The 12,433-nt window shown below is 47.2% G+C and overlaps 1 protein-coding gene across 1 annotated transcript; it reads left to right on the top strand.

Annotated features, from left to right (window-relative positions):
• The first annotated feature begins 2,680 nt into the window (after positions 1-2,680).
• LOC135543002 (fas apoptotic inhibitory molecule 1-like) lies at positions 2,681-4,015 on the top strand. The gene is made up of 4 exons (XM_064970113.1): positions 2,681-2,823; positions 2,934-3,162; positions 3,619-3,668; positions 3,843-4,015. Exons 1-4 carry the CDS (start codon positions 2,707-2,709, stop codon positions 3,990-3,992), a joined length of 546 nt encoding a protein of 181 aa, XP_064826185.1. The 5' UTR covers positions 2,681-2,706; the 3' UTR covers positions 3,993-4,015.
• Positions 4,016-12,433: the final 8,418 nt, after the last annotated feature.

Raw genomic sequence — 12,433 nt, 5'->3', positions numbered from 1 at the left:
ACAGAATAGAGCACTATAGTTATTACATATTTATTACAACCATATCTGCTCATGAAATAATGTGGCTGCATTTATTTATGTATTACCAATGCAGTCGATGTCCATAAGTTGCCATGGATGTAGTTTAAGGTTAAAATAATCAGATATGGTAGGCCCAACTATTTTATATTTTATTAGCATAATGTCAATAAAAATACATGATGGGAGTGGAATTGTATTCATATAGATGTTTACAAGAACACTTGATTATTGTTGTTTTAATAGTCAGTAAACTATAGTTTTGAGGAGTTAGGAAGTCTTATTGAGGGAAACTAGACAGGGTAGATTTATGCCATCTACTGGCAGGCTTTGCCACAAAGTCTGCTCTTAGTTTTGATTTGTTTTTGTTGTTGTAATTTTACCCCCCTTTTCTTCACAATTTCGTGATATCCAATTGCGATCTTGTCTCATCGCTGCAACTCCCCCAACGGGCTCAGGAGAGGCGAAGGTCGAGTCATGCTCGCTCTTCTATGATCGTCTGAATACCTTGGTCAATAAATCAACGAATGACCGCACTGTCAATAATAACCGTAACAGTCAATAACAGTGCAATCATATATAAACTCACTATTTGTCACGCTCCAAATTCAACCAATGTGTTATAGTTATTTATTGCAGATTTATAGACTACATTTAAGCTTCTAAACTGCTTACCTCTAGGCTCTTTATATTACTAATGTTAATTATAAACCATGGGATTATTATATCGCTATTCAAAGACCCGAAGATGCTTGAAAAAGACGCTAGAAAGATCCTTAATAAAGACGCTTTCTTTATACTGTATGTTTGATCACAAATGTGTGATTCATTTGTTGATTAGTTTGCTAATTGTGTGTGTGATTTATTTCACCTAGGACTGTCTAAAGAAGGTATAGGCATCACCTAGGCCTGTCTCAAGAAGGTATAGGCATCACCTAGGCCTGTCTCAAGAAGGTATAGGCATCACCTAGGCCTGTCTAAAGAAGGTATAGGCATCACCTAGGCCTGTCTAAAGAAGGTATAGGCATCACCTAGGCCTGTCTAAAGAAGGTATAGGCATCACCTAGGCCTGTCTAAAGAAGGTATAGGCATCACCTAGGACTGTCTAAAGAAGGTATAGGCATCACCTAGGCCTGTCTAAAGAAGGTATAGGCATCACCTAGGCCTGTCTAAAGAAGGTATAGGCATCACCTAGGCCTGTCTAAAAAGAAGGTATAGGCATCACCTAGGCCTGTCTAAAGAAGGTATAGGCATCACCTAGGCCTGTCTAAAGAAGGTATAGGCATCACCTAGGCCTGTCTCAAGAAGGTATAGGCATCACCTAGGCCTGTCTAAAGAAGGTATAGGCATCACCTAGGCCTGTCTAAAGAAGGTATAGGCATCACCTAGGCCTGTCTAAAGAGGGTATAGTCATCACCTAGGCCTGTCTAAAGAAGGTATAGGCATCACCTAGGCCTGTCTAAAGAAGGTATAGTATAGGCATCACCTAGGCCTGTCTAAAGAAGGTATAGGCATCACCTAGGCCTGTCTAAAGAAGGTATAGGCATCACCTAGGCCTGTCTAAAGAAGGTATAGGCATCACCTAGGCCTGTCTAAAGAAGGTATAGGCATCACCTAGGCCTGTCTAAAGAAGGTATAGGCATCACCTAGGCCTGTCTAAAGAAGGTATAGGCATCACCTAGGCCTGTCTAAAGAAGGTATAGGCATCACCTAGGCCTGTCTAAAGAAGGTATAGGCATCACCTAGGCCTGTCTAAAGAAGGTATAGGCATCACCTAGGCATCCTGTCTAAAGAAGGTATAGGCATCACCTAGGCCTGTCTAAAGAAGGTATAGGCATCACCTAGGCCTGTCTAAAGAAGGTATCATCAAGGCCTGTCTAAAGAAGGTATAGGCATCACCTAGGCCTGTCTAAAGAAGGTATAGGCATCACCTAGGCCTGTCTAAAGAAGGTATAGGCATCACCTAGGTATAGGCATCACCTAGGCCTGTCTAAAGAAGGTATAGGCATCACCTAGGCCTGTCTAAAGAAGGTATAGGCATCACCTAGGCCTGTCTAAAGAAGGTATAGGCATCACCTAGGCCTGTCTCAAGAAGGTATAGGCATCACCTAGGCCTGTCTAAAGAAGGTATAGGCATCACCTAGGCCTGTCTAAAGAAGGTATAGGCATCACCTAGGCCTGTCTAAAGAAGGTATAGGCATCACCTAGGCCTGTCTAAAGAAGGTATAGGCATCACCTAGGCCTGTCTAAAGAAGGTATAGGCATCACCTAGGCCTGTCTAAAGAAGGTATAGGCATCACCTAGGCCTGTCTAAAGAAGGTATAGGCATCACCTAGGCCTGTCTAAAGAAGGTATAGGCATCACCTAGGCCTGTCTCAAGAAGGTATAGTCATTCACTGTAGAAGTCTCACATACAAATTACCTCTGGCAGTAATTGGATTGAAAGAGGTCTTGCAGCAATAAGCCTCTTACAGTATTGCAGTTTGCACTTGTTGCTGAGCAGGCAGAGCAAAGCAGAGCAGATCCAGGACAGTTTGATGGACACACGGGCTAACATTGCTTAATAACGGCCTATAGGATGAGATTTGAACTACAACCTTGATTTGAAACGAGGATAGCGTCGATGGGACATATATAATCATTTCCAGTTAGGCCTACAGGCTTTATACCCTTGCAAGGTCAGTCAAGATGATGGCCGGAGATGTTGTTGGTATCTGGGAGGTGGCGTTAAGCGATGGGGTTTACAGGGTTGAGTTTGAACACGGCACGGCGACAGGGAAGAGGGTTGTTTGGATCAATGGACAGGTACGTAGGCCCTGAAACCTATTCCTTCTTATGATCTCTAATGTGTTACTGAGTAGTCAGAGCTTTGTACAGAAGGCCTATGGCTGTGTCTGATTTGCTTTCTTCCTCAGGAGGTGCTCAGAAGAGATTGGATGTTCAAACTGGTTGGAAAGGAGACCTTCACAGTGGGAGGCATGGAAACAAAAGCAACAGTAAACATTGAGGCTATCAGTGGCTTTACCTACGAGTACACCTTGGAGATTGATGGCAAGAGTCTCCAGAAGTTCATAGATAACAGATCCAAAGTCACTAAAACGTGGGTGCTGCAAGTGGATGGTGTTGACTGCAGGATTGTCCTTGGTAAGGATCAAAAAACAAAAAGCATTTTCTTTCTTATGAGCATTGAGCAATATTTAAGTGTCAATACCAGCTACACTGTCTATTCTAAAAAGTCTATAAAAACATAGTTGGCTGTGTGTAAGGCAACATGCAGGTCAGCGCTGTTCTGAGGAGTATAATCTATTAGGGGAACACTTTTGGGTTGGCTATTTTAAGCCATGCGAGCAACCTGATTGGAAGGGACACTGTCCTTTGTAGCCTATAGCAGAAAGCTCCATGTGACATGAATAAACAAAGCAGGGAACTCTGCACTGTGTGATGTTATGATGCTCTTGTGGATGTGTAATGCACACCGGTAAATCACTAGCAATCGTTCCAATGCACTGCATGGTGCTTCTGTCCTGTAGGCCTATGGTGAAAAATATGATGCAAGCAATACTAATAATATACTAAATTACTACTGTATGGTTTCAACAGAAAAGGACACAATGGATGTATGGTTCAATGGGCAGAAAATGGAGACCGAGGTACTTTTTCAACCTCATATGGAATTGAATGTGAAGTTATTGTGTCCATGTATGTTGCATACATACATAGGCCAAGGTTCTGGTTTAACATGATTCTCTAATGTTTTGGTCCATACTTTAGTCATTCCAGTCCTTTGTGGATATTCATGTACCGTCTCTTATTGTCGGCTATAGGGAGAGTTTGTGGATGACGGAACAGAGACACACTTCGCGGTGGCAGACCATGAATGCTGCATCAAGGCTTTGAGCAGTGGGAAGAAGAGAGCTGGCATCGTCCATTACTTAATGGTGGATGGGGAAGCAGTGCCCGGCTGGACAGATTGAAGAGGACCGCTGAACTTTTCATGTCAGGAATCTGAAATGTTGGATATATCCTATGTAAATATAAATGAGGAGGCAGCCTCAGGGATGAGTGAGTGGCATTGAACTAAGATATCAATCGACTCAAGGTCTCTGTACTGTTTCTAGGTTTTCATGGATGGGATCAATCTTTCTATGGTGGAACTAAGGAGTATTATCTTTCTGATAACGAGGTTGAGTATAAATAAGTCAATTAATCAAAGGAAATATGTAAATATTTAACATTTCAAATCAATCAATAAAATATAGTAATACATTTTTTAGTTTTTAGTGTAATCATGTATGATCTTTGCTTGTTTATGCAGATGCTACGCTATATTGCACTAATTTGCAAGCCAAATGTATCTCTTCTGAAATATGAATACCTTAGAGCTCCATATATATGGCTAAATTAATGTTATATATTGGCATATACTCTACATGTGAGTGAACATTCTTCAAATGCCCTGAGAAACAGATGCGCAGCCTCCGCGCAATAAGTACATTCAAGAACGCGGCGCCTCTGAACCAGCCAATGCTTTATATGGTTGCCGCCATAGAGATAGATTGAAAACTCTAGTGCCCAAATGAACTATCGTGCCCAAATGCCTATTTTAGCATGGGTATTGCCATTGAGGACTTTCACAATTTTAAAGAAGTCAACTGGGTGGGACTTCCTATGTGTTAAGGAAGGATCATACAATTCTATCCAGGTCACCAGGAGGGATCATCGATGAATTATATTCACGTGAAAACATTCCATAAATGCAGGTGGCAATAAATCGCTAACCCTGACTTTATACTTATTGAAACAACACACTCCAGGTGGCAGTATGCACCCGTTCAGTTTGTTTGCCAACTCATAGAAGTAGTAGAATAAGAAAATGAACCACTTCGAAATGGAGATGGAAGCAATGGCTCTGCCTTTGCTCTCACAGATGCCATAATAGGACAGATACAATGATGCGATGTCTATCTAAGTCTATGGGTTGCAGCAGACGTTTTCCAGTAGGAAACGTTCAGGGAATGACGTCCAATGATACAGACGGGATGGATTTCTACCTAAGAGGAAGGGGAAAGCACCTATGTTTGCCGATCAACTAGAGCAATCTGTAAAATATATATTGCTCTCATCGCAATAAGTAGCCACATTTGTATTGTGTCTTGGAATTTTCGGCAACTGCATGCGACCAGTGTTTGGACCAAATCCGGACTGTGGGGGGAGTTTTGCGCCTGCTTTTGCACGCTAAACAAAACAACGAACGAGGACTTGGCTGCGCAGAACACACATCCAGCCACGATTAGTAACTATTTAGCTAGTTATGTAGATTGCTTTTGGCAGGTTTGCCTGGGTACATAACTACATTGGTTTATTTGCATGTTTGTGAAGAAAAGCTCAAACAGATTGGTCGGTCTAAGGAGAGAATGATAGGGGTTTGAGAAATTCAGAGTTTTGTTCCCGGCTTGGACGTTAGCTACTGCTAGCTACCGAGTTAGCAAATGCCAAAGGGCCTATTTAGCAAGCGTTTTCAAACCTTTCCAGCGTTTGAGTGTTATGACATGACTGCAGTACAGTACTTACCTGTTTGTTGGATTGCTACTATTCATACACACGCTAATATTCGTGAATAGGGTTTTTACTTCCACACTCCGTGAGGGACGGAGCAAGGATATGGGGACGCGTTGCTCAACCGACTACTACTGTCACTCCTCCAGGATTTCGAATCAGGAGAGCCCGGGTCGGTTGTTTGGACTCACGGATAGCCAGTTAGCTACATGGACTCACTGACAAGTAACTGCTGTTTCATTTCAAGCCAAATTTGCAGTTTGAATCAAGTAGCTTGCTATCGACAAATTATTTGGCGTGCCTCACCCGCAATATTGTGCTGAGGACCACACCATTTGACCAGACCAGTCAGTCAACTCGTTACCAGTCGTGAAAGGGCAAGGACAGAAACGACGCGCAAAATGAACTATCAGCAGCACCTTGCAAACTCGGCTGCCATTCGGTCTGAGATCCAGAGGTTCGAATCCGTCCATCCAAACATCTACTCCATATATGAACTGCTGGAGCGCGTGGAAGAGCCCATCCTGCAGAATCAGATTCGAGAACATGTCATCGCCATTGAAGGTAAGGCAGTAGGGGTGCATGTAGCCGTCGCTACAGGTGACATCGGTACATCACCATAACATGTTTTGCTCTGCACTCTCTAATCCTCTCAAATCTGTTTACTGCTGTGGTGTCGGAGTGTTGTATCATTTTAATATGGTTACATCATGGCAGAGCTGCTATATTGTATGAATGAATGTATAGGCCTTGGTTCCCTGATTGTCAAACAACAATTGATTTCTCTATTGAGCTGTTTCAACAAGCACTTAGCCCAGCTGTATGACACTCACATAAAAATCAGTAGCTTATCATTTGAATAACTTGCATGCAGAACTACATGAGGGGAAGCTCCGACGATCTGCTTTTCAAACTTCTCACACAGCTGGGCAGATGTTGGGCTACCACTATGTAGAAGGAGTGACATGCATTATCTCATGACCCCCTTGATAATACATTGTCCTGTTATAATGGCATCATCATATCGTGACTCATGGCTACTGCTTTTTTACTCTATTGATTGACTGATGAAATGTCCAGCAGTATTGTGGTGAAGGACTAGTATTGTTGTTGTCGGTGAGAATGGCAACCACCTTCTCTCATTCACTGTACAGACTGTTAATTTGCATAGAAATGGGTGCTGTGCGGTAGGTAGGGTAGGGAGGTGGGGAGTTAGGGAGGACTTGCCAGACAGCCAGGTGTTGTTGACCCACTTTCCACTGATGTTGGAGCCAGCAGCAAAGAAGAGCAAGCGGAAAGTGTCACACATTGAGGTAACATAGCTGTTAACAACAAAAGGTGTTTGCGGTGGGCGTGAGCAGTGTGTGACTGACTGAGGCTAGGGTTATCCCACCGACATCACTAACTATGTGTGTGTGTCCTACATGTACCCTCTGGAAACAGTGAGGGGAGGGTGGCCTCCTGCCGGGACTTGCTCACTAGTACCTGGACCTGTGCTGTCAGAGGTACAACGGAACTGGCTGGAGTGGGCCTCCTGCCGGGACTTGCTCACTAGTACCTGGACCTGTGCTGTCAGAGGTACAACGGAACTGGCTGGAGTGGGCCTCCTGCCGGGACTTGCTCACTAGTACCTGGACCTGTGCTGTCAGAGGTACAACGGAACTGGCTGGAGTGGGCCTCCTGCCGGGACTTGCTCACTAGTACCTGGACCTGTGCTGTCAGAGGTACAACGGAACTGGCTGGAGTGGGCCCCCTGAATGGAGGAACTGAGAAACGGAGTGTGGTCTGGGCAGGGGGAGATTTCTTTGGTCCTCGAGTGCTGTTGGCACTGGATCAGCATTGGCCAGGTTAATGGTACTGATTGGAGTGTGTGGGTTGAGCGGATGTTCTTCTCTCCTGGCTTGATGGTCAGTAGTAGGAGCTGAGGACTGGTTTGAACAAGATCAGTCAGGACCACTGTTGGTCTGGGGCTCCGCCAATACTCCAGAAATACCATGAAACTAACTGGTTGGGAACGGCTCGTACGTAAGCATTTCACTGTAAAGTCTACACCTGTTGTGTTCGGCCCATTTCATCTATACACTTTGATATGATTTAGGGCTGTATCATATGTTCTGAGATGGGACACCGGTTGCTTTTCTCCTGGCTGTTTTATTAAGTCCAGTTGTTACCATTTATGCTTGTTTTGTTTACCAAATGTTGTCGGCCATGTGTGTTCTGATTATATTATATATTTGAATTATCTTAGAGAAGGCTAGCTCTGTCACAGTAGCCTGGAACATTCTGTCAGAGATTCTAGTTCTCTAAACATGTCAGATGACCAAATGCTCTTCTGATGGAGAAACCAGCATCATGTTTGTAAACATGTGGTTGGATTGTAGATCAGGTTGGTTGGGATTAGAGCCTGGCTGTCGTTTTCAGGATCCTTGAATGACATCTCACCGAACACTTGTCTGACAGATGGCAAATCCACTCTGAAAACTGCTGCGTCACACTTCATTTATCTATCAAACCCAGCCAGGACAACTGTCACTCCTGACAGAATGACTGATATCTAGGGAGAGAGAGGGTGATGGAGGGAGGTGGAGAGAAACAAAGGAATTGAGGGAGAAGGAAGAGAGACATAAACAGTGATCCAGAGAGAGAGATGGGGCTGTGAGGGAGAGGTGGGGCTGTGGGGGAGAGATGGGGCTGTGAGGGAGAGATGGGGCTGTGAGATGGGGCTGTGGGGAGAGATGGGGCTGTGGGGGAGAGAGTGGGGCTGTGGGGAGAGTGGGGCTGGGGGAGAGATGGGGCTGTGGGGGAGGATGGGGCTGTGAGGGAGATGGGGCTGTGGGGGAGAGGTGGGGCTGTGTGGGGGGGGGAGAGGTGGGGCTGTGAGGGAGAGGTGGGGCTGTGGAGGGAGAGATGGGGCTGTGGGGAGAGATGGGGCTGTGAGGGAGAGGTGGGGCTGGGGAGAGGTGGGGCTGTGGGGAGAGGTGGGGCTGGGGCTGTGAGGGAGAGGTGGGGCTGTGGGGGAGAGATGGGGCTGTGGGGGAGAGATGGGGCTGTGAGGGAGAGATGGGGCTGTGGGGGAGAGAGGTGGGGCTGTGGGGGGAGAGATGGGGCTGTGAGGGAGAGATGGGGCTGGAGAGAGATGGGGCTGTGGGGGAGAGATGGGGCTGTGGGGGAGATGGGGCTGGAGGGAGAGATGGGGCTGTGGGGGAGAGATGGGGCTGTGGGGAAGAATGGGGCTGTTATGTAATGGGGCTGTGGGGCTGTGGGGGAGAGGTGGGGGAGATGGGGCTGTGGGGGACTGATGGGGCTGGAGGGAGAGATGGGGCTGTGGGGGAGAGGTGGGGCTGACTGAGATGCACCTGGCTGACTGATGGGCCTGTCCTGGCTGACTGAGGTCCTGGCTGACTGATGTCCTGGCTGACTGAGGTCCTGGCTGACTGATGTCCTGGCTGACTGAGGTCCTGGCTGACTGATGTCCTGGCTGACTGATGTCCTGGCTGACTGATGTCCTGGCTGACTGAGGTCCTGGCTGACTGAGGTCCTGGCTGACTGAGGTCCTGGCTGACTGAGGTCCTGGCTGACGGATGTCCTGGCTGACTGAGGTCCTGGCTGTAATAATAAGTGGGGGGTGCCTTTTAAAGTGTTTTTATTCTGTTATGCAACCATGGTGTGTGTGTGTCTGTGCAGGTTTTACAGAGTTGTACTGCTGAATGATGCTGATGTCACGGACACCCTATTTTCTCCATATTAGTGCACTACGTTTGATCAGGGACACTGGTCAAACGTAGTGCACAATATAGTGAATAGAGTGTCGGCGGCGGCAGGCAGGTAGCCTAGCTGTTAAGAGTGTTGGGCCAGTAACTGAAAGGTTGCTGGTTCAAATCCGGAGCAGACGAGGTGAAAAATCTATCAATGTGCCCTTGAGCAAGGCACTTAACCCCAATCACTCCTGATAAGAGCGTCTGCTAAATGACTAAAATGTAAATGTAAAATGTGTCATTTCAGACTCCGCATACCCTGATCTCTGTATTCTGCTGCATTTGTTCCTGCTAAATCACATCCATCCCCAGACAGCAGTACAGCACTACATCACACTGCTCTCCCCCACATTCTGACTGCTGAGGTGAGGAAGGAACTGACACAATGTTCTGTTTCCCAGTAAAATAGTTGTTTTGTTTTTGCTGACCAGTTTTGCATTGTTCTGTTGGCACCAAGTGGCTGGTTCAGTAATGTTCTCAGTTAGTCAGCATCATGGTCTTTGTCATACAGAAACATTATGGCTACTCTTTAGAATGATCAATCAATGAATCATCAGGATGCCATCATCTGTAAGGAAAGGACTTTGCAGTTTGTACTCCATAAATGTCAGACCGTGTTTCCTACCTCAGTCTATGCATTGAGGTCGCTAGAGATGATTGTTACCACGAAGCAAAGGTCCTGTTTGTGACATGGTTGATGCTAACATGCTTCTGACACATGCTGAGATTCCTTCAGGGACATTTATTCTCCTCACCAGACAGACAGGTAACATGATCTCTGGCCTCCCCACCAGGCAGGCAGGGAACATGATCTCTGGCCTCCCCACCAGGCAGGCAGGGAACATGATCTCTGGCCTCCCCACCAGGCAGACAGGGAACATGATCTCTGGCCTCCCCACCAGGCAGACAGGGAACATGATCTCTGGCCTCCCCACCAGGCAGACAGGGAACATGATCTCTGGCCTCCCCACCAGGCAGACAGGGAACATGGTCTCTCTGGCCTGGCCTCCCCACCAGGCAGACAGGGAACATGATCTCTGGCCTCCCCCCACCAGGCAGGCAGGGAACATGATCTCTGGCCTCCCCACCAGGCAGACAGGGAACATGATCTCTGGCCTCCCCACCAGGCAGACAGGCATCTCTGGCCTCCCCACCAGGCAGGGAACATGATCTCTGGCCTCCCCACCAGGCAGGCAGGGAACATGATCTCTGGCCTCCCCACCAGGCAGACAGGGAACATGATCTCTGGCCTCCCCACCAGGCAGGCAGGGAACATGATCTCTGGCCTCCCCACCAGGCAGGCAGGGAACATGATCTCTGGCCTCCCCACCAGGCAGGCAGGGAACATGATCTCTGGAGGTTGTTTACACATGTTATGTAGTCTACAGTTCACATGGTGCTTCATGTCTCCATGCATAGGCTATCAGATCTCTTCAGCAACGTGTGTGTGTCAACCTGTGTGTCTACCTCGCTGTGGAATCCCTCCTTTAGTGTAACCTGGTGTGAAATCCCCAAACCAGAGCTTCACTGTGTTCAGTGGATCAGCATTACAACAGCTCCCCACAGTGGGTTAACCACCTGGACCCCCCTCACTGGGCGGACCGGGCGGCACGCTGCAGTCCTCCAATCTAACCCATGACCAGATCCTAGGCTAATAAAGGAGAGGACAGATAAGAGGAATGGGACAAAGATGGGAGAGATGAGGCTGATAAAGGCCAGTGCTTGAAGGTATAATGATCTGTAGGAAAAGGTCAAATCATCTGTAGAGGCTAACAATAGTGTGTGTTAGATGAACAGCAGGACATGGAGATAAAAGCTCCCTCTTTCTTGTTGTGTAGCAGCTGGCTGAGCGTTTCCCTCCGCCCCCTATGATGCAGAGCACAGTCTCAGGGCCTTTCCATTGGACAGTGCTGAGGTAAGGTCACCTATGAGTGGCTGTGTGGCTCAATTTATCCCGCCCGCTGCTCTCGCTGTCATCGCTTTCTCTCATCCAGGAGCTGGGAAAACAACACACACACACACACACACTGCCTGCCTCCAGGGCGCCATTAGGGAGATGCAGTCATCAGCCATCCATGAGTTTGTTAGCTGGACGCTACTCAGGATGCATCAGCAACCACAACAGACACACACGTACAGTCAACCCACAGAGTTTCAGACAGTCCGTGACCCATGTATTTTTATGGGTAAGGCGAGTTCCTTCCCCCTCAAACCAGTATGACTCCTTCCTCTCACACAGGCTTCATCCCCTCCTGCTGACATGGAAGGCATTTGCATTTTGATGACCATTAAGTCTCTCGGAAGTGCCCACTTCCTCAGGGTCCAAATTGTATTGAACAGACCGTTTCAATTGGACTTCAGCGGGCTGGCGTGAAAAGCCCTGGCTCGATCTCTTTAGATTTGATTAGAAAGGAGCCCTGGAGTGGTGCCTTGGTGGGTGAACAAGCCCCAGCTAGCAGCCTGGTAGTGAGGGAGGAGGGCATATGGGGGTCTATATGCTAAAGAGGTTCCACTGTCTAGACTGTTTACAGGGATTAAGAAACTGGGTGAACAGGACAATGCATATACAGTTATTACTTACTGTGGCCCAGTGGAGATCTCTGGACTCCCCATATGCACAGTTATTACTTACTGGGGCCCAGTGGAGACTGGATGCATATACAGTTATTATTTACTGGGGCCCAGTGGAGACTGGATGCATATACAGTTATTACTTACTGGGGCCCAGTGGAGACTGGATTCATATACAGTTATTACTTACTGGGGCCCAGTGGAGACTGGATGCATATACAGTTATTACTTACTGGGGCCCAGTGGAGACTGGATGCATATACAGTTATTACTTACTGGGGCCCAGTGGAGACTGGATGCATAGGCTGCCCAGTGTCTATTAGGCTGGGAATACTGGGGCATGGCAGTGAATTTATGCCAGTTATTGGCCATGTCCTGGGATAGAGGGGGTGTCCATGCAGTCACAGTGAAGGATAGAGGGGGTGAACCACAACGTCACAGTGAAGGATAGAGGGGGTAAATCACAGTGAAGGATAGGGGGTGAACTTCACAGTGAAGGATAGAGGGGGTGAACCACACCGTCACAGTGAAGG

Source organism: Oncorhynchus masou, chromosome 7, assembly GCF_036934945.1.
Source record: "Oncorhynchus masou masou isolate Uvic2021 chromosome 7, UVic_Omas_1.1, whole genome shotgun sequence".
Lineage (NCBI taxonomy): Eukaryota > Metazoa > Chordata > Actinopteri > Salmoniformes > Salmonidae > Oncorhynchus > Oncorhynchus masou.
This window is presented reverse-complemented; position numbering and strand designations above follow the sequence as displayed.

What these genes read in the sequence shown, in the direction of transcription:
- LOC135543002 (XM_064970113.1), top strand. Translation starts at nt 2,707, where the DNA reads ATGATGGCCGGAGATGTTGTTGGTATCTGGGAGGTGGCGTTAAGCGAT. An exon ending in TTGTTTGGATCAATGGACAG is followed by an intron (nt 2,824 to 2,933) that starts GTACGTAGGCCC and finishes TTTCTTCCTCAG; the next exon opens with GAGGTGCTCAGAAGAGATTG. An exon ending in GGCAGAAAATGGAGACCGAG is followed by an intron (nt 3,669 to 3,842) that starts GTACTTTTTCAA and finishes TGTCGGCTATAG; the next exon opens with GGAGAGTTTGTGGATGACGG.